This window comes from Bombina bombina, chromosome 9 (genome assembly GCF_027579735.1).
Source record: "Bombina bombina isolate aBomBom1 chromosome 9, aBomBom1.pri, whole genome shotgun sequence".
NCBI classification, from domain to species: Eukaryota; Metazoa; Chordata; class Amphibia; order Anura; family Bombinatoridae; genus Bombina; species Bombina bombina.
Window position 1 is genome coordinate 39,252,861 of NC_069507.1, and position 17,820 is coordinate 39,270,680.

Genomic DNA, 17,820 nt, shown 5'->3' on the forward strand with positions numbered 1-17,820 from the left:
TATTCTTGCACATGCTCAGTAGGAGCTGGTGACTCAAAAAGTTTAAATATAAAAAGACTGCACATTTTGTTAATGGAAGTAAATTGGAAAGTTGTTTAAAATGGCATGCTCTATCTGAATAATGAAAGTTTAATTTTGATTGAGTGCCCCTTTAAGTAACGTGCACATGGAAGGAGCACTATGTGGCAGCAAACATTGCTGCATTCTAGTGCTCTTGTAAGTTAATAACACTGCTAAACACTTGCAAAATTAGTCAAATGATGCTCCAGAAACATGCAAGCTCCTGTCTGCCTACCTGCTTTTCAACAAGGACACCAAGAGAATAAAGTAAATTTAATAGATTTGCAATTATTTATTTATTTTAATTGTGTGCTAACTGAACCTTTGAGAGAGAAAAAATGAATGGTTTCATAAACCTTAATTTCACATACACATACATAGTATAAGACAATAAAGACGATTTACTGAATTAACTATATTAATAGTGTTGCATTAGAGTGCAAGTGCATATTAATATATATTGTATATAAAATATATATATATAAGAAATTATAATTATAACACTGTCTTTGTTCTTCCTTACGTGGAGAAGATCCCTACATGGCACATCATCTGGCAACACTGCCCACTCATTCATACCCACGCTTGTTTGAATGCTTAGAGCAACACAGCATGATTACATAGTTTATTCATTTAAAAAAAACTAAAAACGTTTACAAGACATGGGATATTGACAACAAAACAAATTATTCTTTACCACATAATTTCCTTTCCTTCTGTACAGGGAGAGTCCACAGCTGCATTCCTTACTTGTGGGAAATACTGAACCCGGCCACCAGGAGGCGGCAAAGACACCCCAGCCAAAGTCTTAAATACTGCCCCCACTTCCCTCATCCCCCAGTCATTCTATTGAGGGAACAAGGAAAAGTAGGAGAAATATCAGGGTGATAAAAGGTGCCAGAAGAACAATTTAAAAAATGTAGGGCCGCCCAACGGAGAACACGGGCGGGAGCTGTGAACTCTCCCTGTACAGAAGGAAAGGAAATTATCTGGTAAGCATAATTTATGTTTTCCTTCCTTCTTAATACAGGGAGAGTCCACAGCTGCATTCCCTACTTGTGGGAAAATATACCCAAGCTCCAGGGGACACTGAATGCCAACAGGAGGACAAAAAGGAGAGGCAGCCCCCATCTGAGGGCATCACAGCCTGTAAAACCCTTTCTCCCGAAGGCTGCTTCAACCGAAGCAAAAACTCGTTAAAAATTTAGGAAAAAGAAATGTAAGGAGGGCCAGGTAGCCACCCTACAAATCTGATCCATAGAGGCCTCATTTTAGAAGACCAAGAGGATGTCACTGCTCTCGTAGAATGAGCCATAATCCTCTGAGGCTTGCGTTCCGCTGTCTCATATGTCAAGCGGATGATACTCCTCAACTGAAAAGATAAGGAAGTCTAAGATGCCTTCTGACCCTTACACTTCCCAGATAAACAGAAAAGAAAAGAAAATCTGTCTATTCCGAAGTAGCCTAAAGATAGAACATCAAGGTACGACTCCCTATTATGTAGTAAACTTTCCTTTGGGAAGAAGGAATAGGACATAAGTGAACCACAATTTCTTAATTGAAGTTGTGAGATGACACAACCTTAGGAGGAAAACCTAACTAGGTTTATGGAACAGCCTTATCATGGAACACCACGCATTGAAAGGCCGCAATCTCATAGACTTCTGCCCGCAGAATAAATATTTAGACAGAAAGTAATCTACCAAGATAACTTAATGGCAACTTCATGCATAGGTACAAAAGTAGCCCGATGCAAAACCCTAAGAACAAGATCTAAGCTCCAAGGAGGAGCATCAGATCGACATACCGGCCTGATCATAGTCAGAGCTCTAACAAAAAAAAACCTGTACCTCCGGAAGCTCAACAAGCCTCTTGTGCAGTAAAACAGACAGGGTCAAAACTGTCCCAACAAGGAACTAGCTAAAAGGCCCTTCTCCAGACCATCCTAGAGGAAGGAAAGAATCCTGGCAGACTTGAATAGTGTGCCAGGACGAACCACACTCTTCTCAGAAGAAGGGGGTCCTCTACACTTTATAACAGATGACGAGGAACCAGCTTACGAGCTTGAAGGAGAGGACCAAAACCTCTCAGAAAACCCTCGCTAAGACTAAGCATCTCGCAATCCGCCTCAGAGAAATAACATTTGATGAAGCAAATAGGCCTTGTTCCCGCAAATCCCTGCGACAAGGTAACATTCATGGAGGGGAAGACGACATCCCAACTAAACCGCAAACCATGATCTTCACGGCCACGACGGAGCAATCCGTATCACTGATGCCTGCTCCTGCTAGGTTCGAGCCACCACTCTAGGAAGGAGTGATGAGGCAGAAAAGGAAAAATTGTATTAACCCTAATGTATCCATTAGCTCCGCCTGAGGATCCCTGAACCACGACCCATGTGTGGGTAACTTGGTATTGAGACGGGACGTCCTGAGATTCTTATCCGACGTCCCCTTCCAGTTACAAATCCCCAGATAGAGGGAATGTCTGTAGAGAACATCCGTCCAGGAAGACCTCACCTGGAGAGTGGATTGCTGACAGCGAGCAGTAGTGGGTCTCCGCCCACTACCAAATCCGAGATACTACCCTCATCTCTAGGGGGCATCTCGTTCCCCTCAGGTGGAGATCTAAGTCACCAAGAGCAAGACTGACTAGAATCTATAAACTGGGACTAATCCAGTGGACTAAACCCTTCAGAGCAAAAAGATTGCCTGAAGACCTATAAAGTTAATCGGGAGGGAAACCTGAGCCCACGGGCTCCACGCCCTCACCATCCTGACCAACAAAACCGCCCCAGATGATTTAAGAAAGATGTTCCTCAGGACAAGGCGATCTGGACAAAGACACTAGAGAGCGATTCTCTCAACCAGTAATCCAGGTAAATCTGTTGAGACAGATTCAAAAGAGCAACACTCCACCGCCTCAGCATACACCGAGCCTCGGCTGAGATGAGACCTGGCAAAAGGAATGAAGTTCAAGATGGACCCCATGACAAATCACCACCACCGAAAACAGAGCCAGCGATGGCCTGAAGGAGGTCTGGAGGGCACGACCTGATGAAGCTAACTCATAACTTCACAAGTCCGAAAGAAAAGTCATCATGTCTATGAAGACTAAATTAGCATCCAGGAATCCACCCTGGTCCCTACACCAGAGAACTCTGGTCTAGATATTCTTCCATCTCCATTTGACCAGAATCGTCTTGACCAGGGAAGCTACCGCTAGATCTAGATTCTGGCCACTGCCAAAAGAAACCCTAGATTCCAAAAAGGGCTCTAGAAGCAGCAGCAAGACCAAAACGGAAGGATCAATGTACTGGAATTGCTGGTCCAGAAACGACAACTTTAGGAACCGGAAATGTCCCCTGAGGAGGAATTTAAAGCTATGATATCCTTCCTCAACAGTGGTCCTGCACTGCTCTTTCCATACCAAGGGTAGAGTGAACCTTATAGTCTCCCTCTGGAACGAAGAGACATAAGCTTGCTTAGGTACTTTAGGATCCAAATAGTACGGGAGTTCCCTCCCCCTCTATGGGACCCCGAAAAAAACGGTTTGAATAATATCTCAAACCACACTCAGCGATAGGCACTGGGACAATGACTCCAAAGGAGAACAAAACCCGCACCCACCTGAAATGGCTTCCCACTCTCTGTCTGGAAGAAAGGATCAAGACAAGGAAAACTGCCCTGGAAGGCTGAGATTTTGAAGCCTAGCTATGACCTCTAGGACCCATGGATTCTCCCTGAATCAAGCGTCTGAAAAGAATGATAGTCAGTCCCCAACGTGATCCAAGATAGGACCTGGAACCGGCCCCTCCTGCTAACCTAGGTAAGGCGGGCCTCAGCTCTGCTTGGCCATATTCCAGTACTGAGACGGCTTCCAAAAACACTTGGATTGCTCAGGCTTAGCGGAGATCTGACGCTGAGCTTCAACTGCTCTAAAAGAAAAAGAGAAAGAAATTTGTCTCAGATTCGCTTTCTCATCAAAACGGAAAGACTGCAGAATAGTGGAGCCAAATCTCTCTCTCAAGCATATGGAAAGATTAGATTCAGAGCGACTCAAGGCCTGAACTGAAAAAAATGATAGGCTCTGAGGCCTTAATTCTTTTTTTGAAAAATTTTTTAGGGAACCATTACCTCGAATTGAGACACAGATGCTTCAATAGGTAGTCTCCAGAAACTGCGACAAGCATAGTCATCAGTACATAAATATCCCACGTGACGAAACATCTTCATAAAAAGAGTTTCCACTTATAACTAAGAGCTCTAAGAATAAACTATCCTTAAACAGAATAGTAAAGCGAAAGGCAAGCGCACAAAAAGTGTTAGCCAAGTAGGGATGGGCAACGACACAACCAACCCCCCCCCCCCCCCCCCATAGAGCCCAGAACTGGTAATCTTAAAAAAGGAAATAAACGAAAGGGAAGAGGATCTACATCCTTCCCCACCCGCCTTAATTAAATTTGCCATCAAATTTAGTGTTCTGAGATTCGACTGGCAGATCAGTACTAGGAATCTCTAATATTGCCAGAAAACTTCTCTCAAAATCTAAAGGCAAAATCCTCCTCTACCGGAGGAATAGAAGAAGCAGGCTCTGACCCAGAAGGTCCCTACTCTGAAGCCTCAGAGAGAACCGCATCCTCAGATGACTGATCGGATACAACCGCCAATTTACATGATGCTCCCTGGGCAGGAGTGCATGGATTAACCCTTCGTTTGCGCGTAGCAGTATGAAGCAAAACGGCTAAGGCCGCAGACATCGCCATACGGAACTGCGCAGTAACGTCTGGTGGAAAAAGGCCCCTTCCAGGTGGAGGATAAGTGGTGCAAGGGAAAGCTGCATGTGTAGGATCAGATGATAGTAGGGGACACACCTCACGGGACTAAGAGTCCTCAGAAGCGAAAGGCTCAATGGCATCTAAGATCTCAACATTGGTTGATGAAAACACCCTGTTGCGGCAAATGGAACATAATTGAGAGGGCTGGACTACCCGGGCCTCCTCACACTATACACAGGTATCAAATTCTGTCGTAGAGGGATCACTCTCTAAAGAGTCAGAATCCTCCATAACTAGGTAACCTTATTGAATTCAAAGAAACAACCGGCACCTATACCACCAATGGCTGGGGCACTCACCACCTCCTTTGAACCAGACAGAAACTAGCTCCTCTCCGTAATGCCTCGGTCAGGAATAGGAAATGGAAACTGTGACCACTCCCGGTCACACGGTACGCAATGCAGGACCGCCCCTGCTAAAGGAAAAGCGCACCAAGCTGAATAAAACTGCGCAGCTCTCAAAATAAAAGGAGTAACCTGTACATTCCATATCAGCCTATGAGCCCAAAACATCTCACACATATAAAGCAGCATAAATCACATAAATATGATTAACACCCCACTGTTTAACTATCCCCTCAGGAGATATTAACTCTTGATTTCATAAGATAAAGGAGTCCCACTGGGACCCTGTCTTCTAGTGTTAACATGTCTAAAAAAAATAAACTATCTCACCGGAATCTATGCCGTGGAACAGAAACACGGTCCTTGAAGTGTGACAGACTGTAGCATCGCTTCCGACACGGACTTGAGTGATGAAAAGCAGGCAGCGAAACTCGTCAACACCGATTGCTTAGGAGCTGTTAATATGAGTCTGGATGGTTTCGCAGAAAGACTCTCTCTGCATCTCCAGACTAACTTTCATCAATGCTCTCACTGAGAGGCTCACAAGACTACTTAAAACTCCAGTCCCATCTTGAAGGGTAGATACTCTTCCTAAGGAACTACTCCGAAATCTTCTGACACTTCTCTGCCAACCTCCTGTGACAAAAGGCAAAGAATGACTGGGGGATGAGGGAAGTGGGGGAGGAGTTTAAGCCTTTGGCTGGGGTGTCTTTGCCGCCTCCTGGTAGCCAGGTTCAGTTTTTCCCACAAGTAAAGAATGCAGCTGTGGACTCTCCCTGTATTAAGAAGGAAAATACAACACTTTTATAATGAAACTAAAAACTCACTGTAATATTTCCCAGATCTAGATGTTTGTTGTGAACGGTTTCACATAGCCTCCGGATCTTCTCTTTTATTTTGTTCATTTCTTTCTCATTCATGTGTCTGGCGGTTGGGTCTTGTTCCATCTCTAAAAGTTTGATCATAAGATCTAAGCTAGCTCTGTCAAGATCCATGTTCAAGCGATCTCTGCTCAGTATGTACATCAAAGCTGCCGTACAAAGGGCTAGATTCTAGTGAAAATAAATAGAATAAATAAATAGAATAAATAAATGCAGATACAAAATCTGCAAAATGTTAGTCTGCAGAAAATAGAACTGAAAACATCAAAGTGTGTTCTAAACATGAACAACAAAAGGCCTAGCCGTCTACTTGTCATATGTCCCTATAATGGCAATCTGAGCTACTCATTTAACGGTTACAGAGCAAAAATATCAGTTAACTAGTTTTATATAAACGTTAACCACTTCATTGTTACTAAAATGCATTGCTGCTCCTGTGAAGTAGGATTCCGCAGTTGGCCAATCAGATGAATTCTTTAATCATCAGGTATAGACTGCAGCACACTGGTTACTTTGCAGCAGATATCAGTGTGTGTGTGTGTGTGGGGGGGGGGGGGTTCAGGGATGGATTCAGTTTAAAAATAAAATGCTCTAATGAAATAAAGGAATATCATTTAAACTTGCCCCTTTATACTATACTACACACAGTTTGTGTTTTCTAATAGTGCACTTATTGAATGTAAAATGACTATGGATAAAGAGACGTTGGGTGGGATTTACTTTAAAATATGTTAAAATTGTTTAATAAAAAATAAAAAAAGCATGGAGAGGATGTATTACACCAGCCACCTGGTGTTGAGCACTACAGCAAAATGGCATGCAAGCTGACTCAGCTGAAAAGTAGCAGGGTCAGTAACCCCAGGGTCATAAGGTTTTTTGACCAGTTAACCTTAAAGTGCCATAAAACATGTTGAGATATGTGCATATCCTAAAAGGGCTAATTAACTAAAAAATAGTTTGCATAAAAAAACAATTTATGTAAGAACTTACCTGATAAATTCATTTCTTTCATATTAGCAAGAGTCCATGAGCTAGTGATGTATGGGATATACATTCCTATCAGGAGGGGCAAAGTTTCCCAAACCTTAAAATGCCTATAAATACACCCCTCACCACACCCACAATTCAGTTTAACGAATAGCCAAGAAGTGGGGTGATAAAAAAGGAGCAAAAGCATAAAAAAATAAGGAATTGGAATAATTGTGCTTTATACAAAAAAATCATAACCAGCACAAAAAAGGGTGGGTCTCATGGACTCTTGCTAATATGAAAGAAATGAATTTATCAGGTAAGTTCTTACATTAATTATGTTTTCTTTCATGTAATTAGCAAGTGTCCATGAGCTAGTATGGGATAGCAGATACCCAAGATGTGGAACTTCCACGCAAGAGTCACTAGAGAGGGAGGGATAAAAATAAAGACAGCCAATTCCGCTGAAAAAATAATCCACAACCCAAATCAAAAGTTTTAATCTTTATAATGAAAAAAACTGAAATTATAAGCAGACGAATCAAACAGAAACAGCTGCCTGAAGTACTTTTCTACCAAAAACTGCTTCAGAAGAAGAAAACACATCAAAATGGTAGAATTTAGTAAAAGTATGCAAAGAAGACCAAGTTAATGCTTTGCAAATCTGATCAACAGAAGCTTCATTCCTAAAAGCCCAGGAAGTAGAAACTGACCAAGTAGAATGAGCCGTAATTCTTTGAGGCGGAGACTTACCCGACTCCACATAAGCATGATGAATCAAAGACTTTAACCAAGACGCCAAAGAAATGGCAGAGGCTTTCTGACCTTTCCTGGGACCAGAAAAAACAACAAATAGACTAGAAGTTTTTCTAAAATCTTTCGTAGCTTCAACATAATATTTCAAAGCTCTAACTATATCCAAAGAATGTAACGATCTTTCCTTAGAATTCTTAGGATTAGGACATAATGAAGGGACAACAATTTCTCCACTAATGCCGTTAGAATTCACAACCTTAGGTAAAAATTGAAATTAAGTCCGCAACACCGCCTTATCCTGATGAAAAATCAGAAAAGGAGATTCACAAGAAAGAGCAGATAACTCAGAAACTCTTCTAGCAGAAGAGATAGCCAAAAGGAACAGTACTTTCCAAGAAAGTAATTTAATGTCCAGAGAATGCATAGGCTCAAACGGAGGAGCCTGTAAAGCTGTCAAAACCAAATTAAGACTCCAAGGAGGAGAGATTGGCTTAATAACAGGTTTGATACGGACCAAAGCCTGTACAAAACAATGAATATCAGGAAGATTAGCAATCTTTCTGTGAAAAAGAACAGAAAGAGCAGATATTTGTCCTTTCAAAGAACTTGCAGACAAACCTTTATCCAAACCATCCTGAAGAAATTGTAAAATTCTAGGAATTCTGAAAGAATGCCAGGAGAATTTATGAGAACACCAAGAGATGTAAGTCTTCCAAACTCGATAATAAATCTTTCTAGAGACAGATTTTCGAGCCTGTAACATAGTATTAATCACTGAGTCAGAGAAACCTCTATGACTAAGAATTAAGCGTTCAATCTCCATACCTTCAAATTTAATGATTTGAGATCCTGATGGAAAAAAGGGCCTTGAGATAGGAGGTCTGGCCTTAACGGAAGTGTCCAAGGTTGGCAACTGGCCATCCGAACGAGATCCGCAAACCAAAACCTGTGAGGCAATGCTGGAGCCACCAGCAGTACAAATGAGCGCTCCATTAGAATTTTGGAAATTAATTTCGGAAGAAGAACTAGAGGCGGAAAGATATAAGCAGGATGATAATTCCAAGGAATTGACAACGCATCCACTGCTTCCGCCTGAGGATCCCGGGATCTGGACAGATACCTGGGAAGTTTCTTGTTCAGATGAGAGGCCATGAGATCTATTTCTGGAAGTCCCCAGATTTGAACAAACTGAAGAAAAACCTCTGGATGAAGAGACCATTCGCCCGGATGTAATGTCTGGCGACTGAGATAATCCGCTTCCCAATTGTCTACACCTGGGATGTGAACCGCAGAAATTAGACAGGAACTGGATTCTGCCCAAACAAGTATCCGAGACACTTCGTGGCATATGTCAATCATCAAGGGGGGACTCACAGTCCTCAAGCTATGAAAGGTCGTGACATTGTCTGTCTGAAAACAAATAAAACGATTCTCTCTTCAGAAGAGGCCAGAACTGAAGCGCTCTGAAAATCGCACGGAGTTCCAAAATGTTGATTGGTAATCTCGCCTCCTGAGATTTCTAAACCCCTTGCGCTGTCAGAGATCCCCAAACAGCTCCCCAACCTGATAGACTCGCATCTGTTGAGATCACAGTCCAGGTTGGACGAACGAAAGAGGCCCCTTGAATTAAACGATGGTGATCCATCCATCAAGTTAGAGATGATCGAACATTGTGATTTAAGGATATTATTTGTGATATCCTTGTATAATCCCTGCACCACAGGTTCAGCATACAAAGCTGGAGTGGTCTCGTGTGAAAACGAGCAAAAGGGATTGCGTCCGATGCAGCAGTCATGAGACCTAAAATCTCCATGCATAAGGGAACAATTGAGACTGAAGGTTTCGACAGGCTGAAACCAATTTCAGACGTCTCTTTTCTGTCAGAGACAAAGTCATGGACACTGAATCTATTTGGAAACCTAAAAAGGTTACCCTTGTCTGAGGAATCAAGGAACTCTTTGGCAAATTGATCCTCCAACCATGTCTTTGAAGAAACAACACAAGTTGATTCGTATGAGATTCTGCAGAATGTGAAGACTGAGCAAGTACCAAGATATCGTCCAAATAAGGAAATACCACAATACCCTGTTCTCTGATTACAGACAGAAGGGCACCAAGAACCTTCGAAAAGATCCTTGGCGCTGTTGCTATACCAAATGGAAGGGCAATAAACTGGTAATGCTTGTCTAGAAAAGAGAATCTCAGAAACTGATAGTGATCTGGATGAATTGGAATATGCAGGTATGCATCCTGTAAATCTATTGTAGAAATATAATGCCCTTGCTGAACAAAAGGCAGAATAGTTCTTATAGTCACCATTTTGAATGTTGGTATCCTTACATAACTATTCAATATTTTTAGATCTACAACCGGTCTGAAAGAATTCTCTTTCTTTGGTACTATGAATAGATTTTAATAAAACCCCAGACCCCGTTCCAGATATGGAACTGGCACAATTACCCCGGATAACTCCAGGTCTGAAACACACTTCAGGAAAGCCTGAGCCTTTACTGGGTTCACTGGAATGCGTGAGAGAAAGAAACTTCTCACAGGCGGTCTTACCTTGAAACCTATTCTGTACCCTTGAGAAACAATGTTCTGAATCCAATGATTTTGGATTGAATTGATCCAAACATCCTTGAGAAATCGAAGTCTGCCCCCTACCAGCTGCGCTGGAATGAGGGCCGCACCTTCATGCAGACTTGGGGGCTGGTTTTGATTTTCTAAAAGGCTTGGATTTATTCCAGACTGGAGAAGGCTTCCAATTAGAAACCGCTCCTTTAGGGGAAGGGTCAGGTTTCTGTTCCTTATTCTGACGAAAGGAACGAAAACGGTTAGCAGCCCTAAATTTACCCTTAGATTTTTTATCCTGAGGCAAAAAGGCTCCCTTCCCCCCAGTGACAGTTGAAATTATAGAATCCAACTGAGAACCAAATAATTTTTTACCTTGGAAAGATAGAGAAAGCAACGTTGACTTAGAAGTCATATCCGCATTCCAAGATTTAAGCCATAAAGCTCTTCTAGTTAAAATAGCTAAAGACATATACCTGACATCAATTCTAATATCAAAAATGGTATCACAAATGAAATTATTAGCATGTTGAATTAACTTAACAATGCTATACACATTAGGATCTGGTACTTGTTAAAGTTTCCAACCAAAAAGTTGAAGCTGCAGCAATATCAGCCAAAGAAATAGCAGGCCTAAGAAGATGACCTGAACATAAATAAGCCTTCCTTAGATAAGATTCAAGCTTCCAATCTAAAGGATCTTTAAAAGAAGTACTATCTGCCGTAGGAATAGTAGTACGCTTAGCAAGAGTAGAGATAGCCCCATCAACTTTGGGGATCTTTTCCCAAAACTCCAATCTATCAGTTGGCACAGGGTACAGTCTTTTAAACCTTGAAGAAGGATTAAATGAAGTACCCAGACTATTCCATTCCCAAGAAATTAACTCTGAAATAGCATCAGGAACTGGAAAAACCTCTGGAATAACTACATGAGGTTTAAAAAAAACACAATTTATGCTTACCTGATAAATGTATTTCTCTTGTAATGCATCCAGTCCACGGATCATCCATTACTTGTGGGATATTCTCCTTCCCAACAGGAAGTTGCAAGAGGATCACCCACAGCAGAGCTGCTATATAGCTCCTCCCCTCACTGCTATATCCAGTCATTGGACCGAAACAAGACGAGAAAGGAGAAACCATAGGGTGCAGTGGTGACTGTAGTTTAATTAAAATTTAGACCTGCCTTAAAAGGACAGGGCGGGCCGTGGACTGGATACACTACAAGAGAAATAAATTTATCAGGTAAGCATAAATTATGTTTTCTCTTGTTAAGTGTATCCAGTCCACGGATCATCCATTACTTGTGGGATACCAATACCAAAGCTAAAGTACACGGATGATGGGAGGGACAAGGCAGGAACTTAAACGGAAGGAACCACTGCCTGTAGAACCTTTCTCCCAAAAACAGCCTCCGAAGAAGCAAAAGTGTCAAATTTGTAAAATTTTGAAAAGGTGTGAAGCGAAGACCAAGTCGCAGCCTTGCAAATCTGTTCAACAGAGGCCTCATTTTTAAAGGCCCAGGTGGAAGCCACAGCTCTAGTAGAATGAGCTGTAATCCTTTCAGGGGGCTGCTGTCCAGCAGTCTCATAGGCTAAGCGTATTATGCTCTGAAGCCAAAAGGAGAGAGAGGTTGCCGAAGCTTTTTGACCTCTCCTCTGTCCAGAGTAAACGACAAACAGGGCAGATGTTTGACGAAAATCTTTAGTAGCCTGTAAGTAAAACTTTAAGGCACGGACTACGTCCAGATTATGTAAAAGACGTTCCTTCTTTGAAGAAGGATTAGGACACAATGATGGAACAACAATCTCTTGATTGATATTCCTGTTAGAAACCACCTTAGGTAAAAACCCAGGTTTGGTACGCAGAACTACCTTGTCTGAATGAAAAATCAGATAAGTAGAATCACAATGTAAGGCAGATAACTCAGAGACTCTTCGAGCCGAGGAAATAGCCATCAAAAACAGAACTTTCCAAGATAAAAGTTTAATATCAATGGAATGAAGGGGTTCAAACGTAACTCCCTGAAGAACTTTAAGAACCAAGTTTAAGCTCCATGGGGGAGCAACAGTTTTAAACACAGGCTTAATCCTAACCAAAGCCTGACAAAATGCCTGGACGTCTGGAACTTCTGCCAGACGCGTGTGCAAAAGAATAGACAGAGCAGAGATCTGTCCTTTTAAAGAACTAGCTGATAAGCCTTTGTCCAAACCCTCTTGGAGAAAGGACAATATCCTAGGAATCCTAACCTTACTCCATGAGTAACTCTTGGATTCACACCAATAAAGATATTTACGCCATATCTTATGGTAGATTTTCCTGGTGACAGGCTTCCGAGCCTGTATTAAGGTATCAATGAGTGACTCGGAGAAGCCACGCCTTGATAGAATCAAACGTTCAATCTCCATGCAGTCAGTCTCAGAGAAATAAGATTTGGATGATTGAAAGGACCTTGTATTAGAAGGTCCTGCCTCAGAGGCAGAGTCCATGGTGGAAGAGATGACATGTCCACTAGGTCTGCATACCAGGTCCTGCGTGGCCACGCAGGCGCTATCAGAATCACTGATGCTCTCTCCTGTTTGATTTTGGCAATCAGTCGAGGGAGCAGAGGAAACGGTGGAAACACATAGGCCAGGTTGAAGAACCAAGGAGCTGCTAGAGCATCTATCAGCGCTGCTCCCGGGTCCCTGGACCTGGATCCGTAACAAGGAAGCTTGGCATTCTGGCGAGATGCCATGAGATCCAGTTCTGGTTTGCCCCAACGATGGACCAGTTGAGCAAACACCTCCGGATGGAGTTCCCACTCCCCCGGATGAAAAGTCTGACGACTTAGAAAATCCGCCTCCCAGTTCTCTATGCCTGGGATGTGGATCGCTGACAGGTGGCAAGAGTGAGACTCTGCCCAGCGAATTATCTTTGAGACTTCTAACATCGCTAGGGAACTCCTGGTTCCCCCTTGATGGTTGATGTAAGCCACAGTCGTGATGTTGTCCGACTGAAATCTGATGAACCTCAGTGTTGCTAACTGAGGCCAAGCTAGAAGAGCATTGAATATTGCTCTTAACTCCAGAATATTTATTAGGAGGAGTTTCTCCTCCTGAGTCCACGATCCCTGAGCCTTCAGGGAGTTCCAGACTGCGCCCCAACCTAGAAGGCTGGCATCTGTTGTTACAATCGTCCAATCTGGCCTGCGAAAGGTCATACCCTTGGACAGATGGACCCGAGAAAGCCACCAGAGAAGAGAATCTCTGGTCTCTTGATCCAGATTTAGTAGAGGGGACAAATCTGAGTAATCCCCATTCCACTGACTTAGCATGCATAATTGCAGCGGTCTGAGATGCAGGCGCGCAAATGGCACTATGTCCATTGCCGCTACCATTAAGCCGATTACTTCCATGCACTGAGCCACTGATGGCCGTGGAATGGAATGAAGGACACGGCAAGCATTTAGAAGTTTGATAACCTGGACTCCGTCAGGTAAATTTTCATCTCTACAGAATCTATAAGAGTCCCTAGGAAGGAGACTCTTGTGAGTGGTGATAGATAACTCTTTTCCACGTTCACTTTTCACCCATGCAACCTCAGAAATGCCAGAACTATCTCTGTATGAGACTTGGCAATTTGAAAGCTTGACGCCTGTATCAGGATGTCGTCTAGATACGGAGCCACCGCTATGCCTCGCGGTCTTAGAACCGCCAGAAGTGAGCCCAGAACCTTTGTAAAAATTCTCAGGGCAGTGGCCAACCCGAAGGGAAGAGCTACAAATTGGTAATGCCTGTCTAGAAAGGCAAACCTTAGGAACCGATGATGATCTTTGTGAATCAGTATGTGAAGGTAGGCATCCTTTAAGTCCACTGTGGTCATGTACTGACCCTCTTGGATCATGGGTAGGATAATCCGAATAGTTTCCATTTTGAATGATGGAACTCTGAGGAATTTGTTTAAGATCTTTAGATCCAAGATTGGTCTGAAGGTTCCCTCTTTCTTGGGAACAACAAACAGATTTAAATAAAATCCCTGTCCTTGTTCCGTCCGCGGAACTGGATGGATCACTCCCATTACTAGGAGGTCTTGCACACAGCTTAAGAATGCCTCTTTCTTTATCTGGTTTGCTGATAACCTTGAAAGATGAAATCTCCCTTGTGGAGGAGAAGCTTTGAAATCCCTGAGATATGATCTCCAACGCCCAGGGATCCTGAACATCTCTTGCCCATGCCTGGGCGAAGAGAGAAAGTCTGCCCCCCCCACAAGATCCGTTTCCAGATAGGGGGCCGTTCCTTCATGCTGTCTTGGGGGCAGCAGCAGGCTTTCTGGCCTGCTTGCCCTTGTTCCAGGACTGGCTAGGTTTCCAGGCCTGTCTGGAATGAGCAACAGTTCCCTCTTGTTTTGAAGCGGAGGAAGTTGATGCTGCTCCTGCCTTGAAATTTCGAAAGGCACGAAAATTAGACTGTTTGGCCTTTGATTTGGCCCTGTCCTGAGGAAGGGTATGACCCTTGCCTCCAGTAGTGTCAGCAATAATTTCCTTCAAGCCAGGCCCGAATAAGGTCTGCCCCTTGAAAGGAATGTTGAGTAATTTAGACTTTGAAGTCACGTCAGCTGACCAGGATTTAAGCCATAGCGCCCTACGTGCCTGGATGGCGAATCCGGAATTCTTAGCCATTAGTTTAGTCAAATGAACAATGGCATCAGAAACAAATGAGTTAGCTACCTTAAGCGTTCTAAGCTTGTCAATAATTTCATTCAATGGAGCTGTCTGGATGGCCTCTTCCAGGGCCTCAAACCAGAATGCCGCCGCAGCAGTGACAGGCGCAATGCATGCAAGGGGCTGTAAAATAAAACCTTGTTGAATAAACATTTTCTTAAGGTAACCCTCCAATTTTTTATCCATTGGATCTGAAAAAGCACAACTGTCCTCAACCGGGATAGTGGTACGCTTTGCTAAAGTAGAAACTGTTCCCTCCACCTTAGGAACCGTCTGCCATAAGTCCTGTGTAGTGGCGTCTATTGGAAACATTTTTCTAAATATAGGAGGTGGGGAAAAGGGCACACCGGGTCTATCCCACTCCTTGCTAATAATTTCTGTAAGCCTTTTAGGTATAGGAAAAACGTCAGTACACACCGGCACCGCATAGTATCTATCCAGCCTACACAATTTCTCTGGAATTGCAACTGTGTTACAGTCATTCAGAGCAGCTAATACCTCCCCAAGCAATACACGGAGGTTCTCAAGCTTAAATTTAAAATTAGAAATCTCTGAATCAGGTTTCCCCGAGTCAGATGTCACCCACAGACTGAAGCTCTCCGTCCTCATGTTCTGCATACTGTGACGCAGTATCAGACATGGCTCTAACAGCATTTGCGCGCTCTTTATCTCTCCTAACCCCAGAGCTATCGCGCTTGCCTCTTAATTCAGGCAATCTAGATAATACCTCTGACAGGGTATTATTCATGATTGCAGCCATGTCCTGCAAGGTAATCGCTATGGGCGTCCCTGATGTAATTGGCGCCATATTAGCGTGCGTCCCCTGAGCGGGAGGCGAAGGGTCTGATACGTGGGGAGAGTTAGTCGGCATAACTACCCCCTCGACAGAACCCTCTGGTGATAATTCTTTTATAAAGACTGATCTTTACTGTTTAAGGTGAAATCAATACATTTGGTACACATTCTCTTATGGGGCTCCACCATGGCTTTCAAACATAATGAACAAGTAGGTTCCTCTGTGTCAGACATGTTTAAACAGACTAGCAAGCTTGGAAAACACTTTAAAACAAGTTTACAAGCAATATAAAAAACGTTACTGCACCTTTAAGAAACACAAATTTTCCCAAATTTTGAAATAACAGAGAAAAAATGCAGTTACACTAACGAAATTTTTAGTGTATGTAATAAGTTAGCAGAGCATTGCACCCACTTGCAAATGGATGATTAACCCCTTAATACCAAAAACGGAACAACAAAATGACAAAAACGTTTTTTAAACAGTCACAACAACTGCCACAGCTCTACTGTGGCTTTTTACCTCCCTCAATACGACTTTTGAAGCCTTTTGAGCCATTCATAGAAGTCCTGGATCATGCAGGAAGAAGCTGGATGTCTGTGTCTGTAATTTTTGCTGTGCTAAAAAACGCTAAAATAGGCCCCTCCCACTCATATTACAACAGTGGGAAGCCTCAGGGAACTGTTTCTAGGCAAAATTCAAGCCAGTCATGTTGAAAAAACTAGGCCCCAATAAGTTTTATCACCAAACATATGTAAAAAACGATTAAACATGCCAGCAAACGTTTTAAAATACACTTTTATAAGAGTATGTATCTCTATTAATAAGTCTGATACCAGTCGCTATCACTGCATTTAAGGCTTTACTTACATTACTTCGGTATCAGCAGCATTTTCTAGCAAATTCCATCCCTAGAAAAATATTTTAACTGCACATACCTTATTACAGGAAAACCTGCACGCTATTCCCCCTCTGAAGTTACCTCACTCCTCAGAATATGTGAGAACAGCAAAGGATCTTAGTTACTTCTGCTAAGATCATAGAAAACGCAGGCAGATTCTTCTTCTAAATACTGCCTGAGATAAACAGTACACTCCGGTACCATTTAAAAATAAACTTTTGATTGAAGAAATAAACTAAGTATAAAACACCACAGTCCTCTTACGACCTCCATCTTAGTTGACATACAAAGAGAGAAGCGCTCTACCAGGAACGAACAACAGCTCAGTGGCTTGTTCTATGGCGATTTACCACCCGGAAGCAGCCTCTTTTAGACCAGTGTGCTTTTCACAGAAGAAAACTTTCCTGAAGTATATCAGTCTGATCCCGCCAAGTAAGGTCAGTCCAGCCCCGAAATACCAGGCAATTCTCCTCTGAACAAGGAACATGACAACCCCAGACGATCGTTTCGGCCTCCTATGGGCCTCGTCAGTGAGGTGCAGCCACATTCCTCCTCATAGGAAGTCTCCCTATGGGTGATGGGGGAAACCAGACGTGGACTCCTTGCCCAGTGTGCTTAGAGGAATGTGGCTGCACCTCACTGATGAGGCCCATAGGAGGCCGAAACGATCGTCTGGGGTTGTCATGTTCCTTGTTCAGAGGAGAATTGCCTGGTATTTCGGGGCTGGACTGACCGTACTTGGCGGGATCAGACTGATATACTTCAGGAAAGTTTTCTTTTGTGAAAAGCACACTGGTCTAAAAGAGGCTGCTTCCGGGTGGTAAATCGCCATAGAACAAGCCACTGAGCTGTTGTTCGTTCCTGGTAGAGCGCTTCTCTCTTTGTATGCAAATTATTATGACCCTGGGGAAGTCTCCCTATGGGTGATGGGGGAAACCAGACGTGGACTCCTTGCCCAGTGTGCTTAGAGGAATGTGGCTGCACCTCACTGACGAGGCCCATA

At 43.0% G+C, this 17,820-nt stretch overlaps 1 protein-coding gene across 3 annotated transcripts in view; it reads right to left on the reverse strand.

Moving 5' to 3' along the window:
• Nucleotides 1-17,820, reverse strand: part of WAPL (WAPL cohesin release factor) — a 326,703-nt gene that overhangs the window by 162,295 nt on the left and 146,588 nt on the right. For all 3 annotated transcript variants that reach the window (XM_053692042.1, XM_053692040.1, XM_053692041.1), the window contains one exon: nucleotides 6,069-6,293. In XM_053692042.1, coding sequence (XP_053548017.1) covers nucleotides 6,069-6,293 — 225 coding nt within the window. The remainder of the gene's footprint in view (nucleotides 1-6,068; nucleotides 6,294-17,820) is intronic.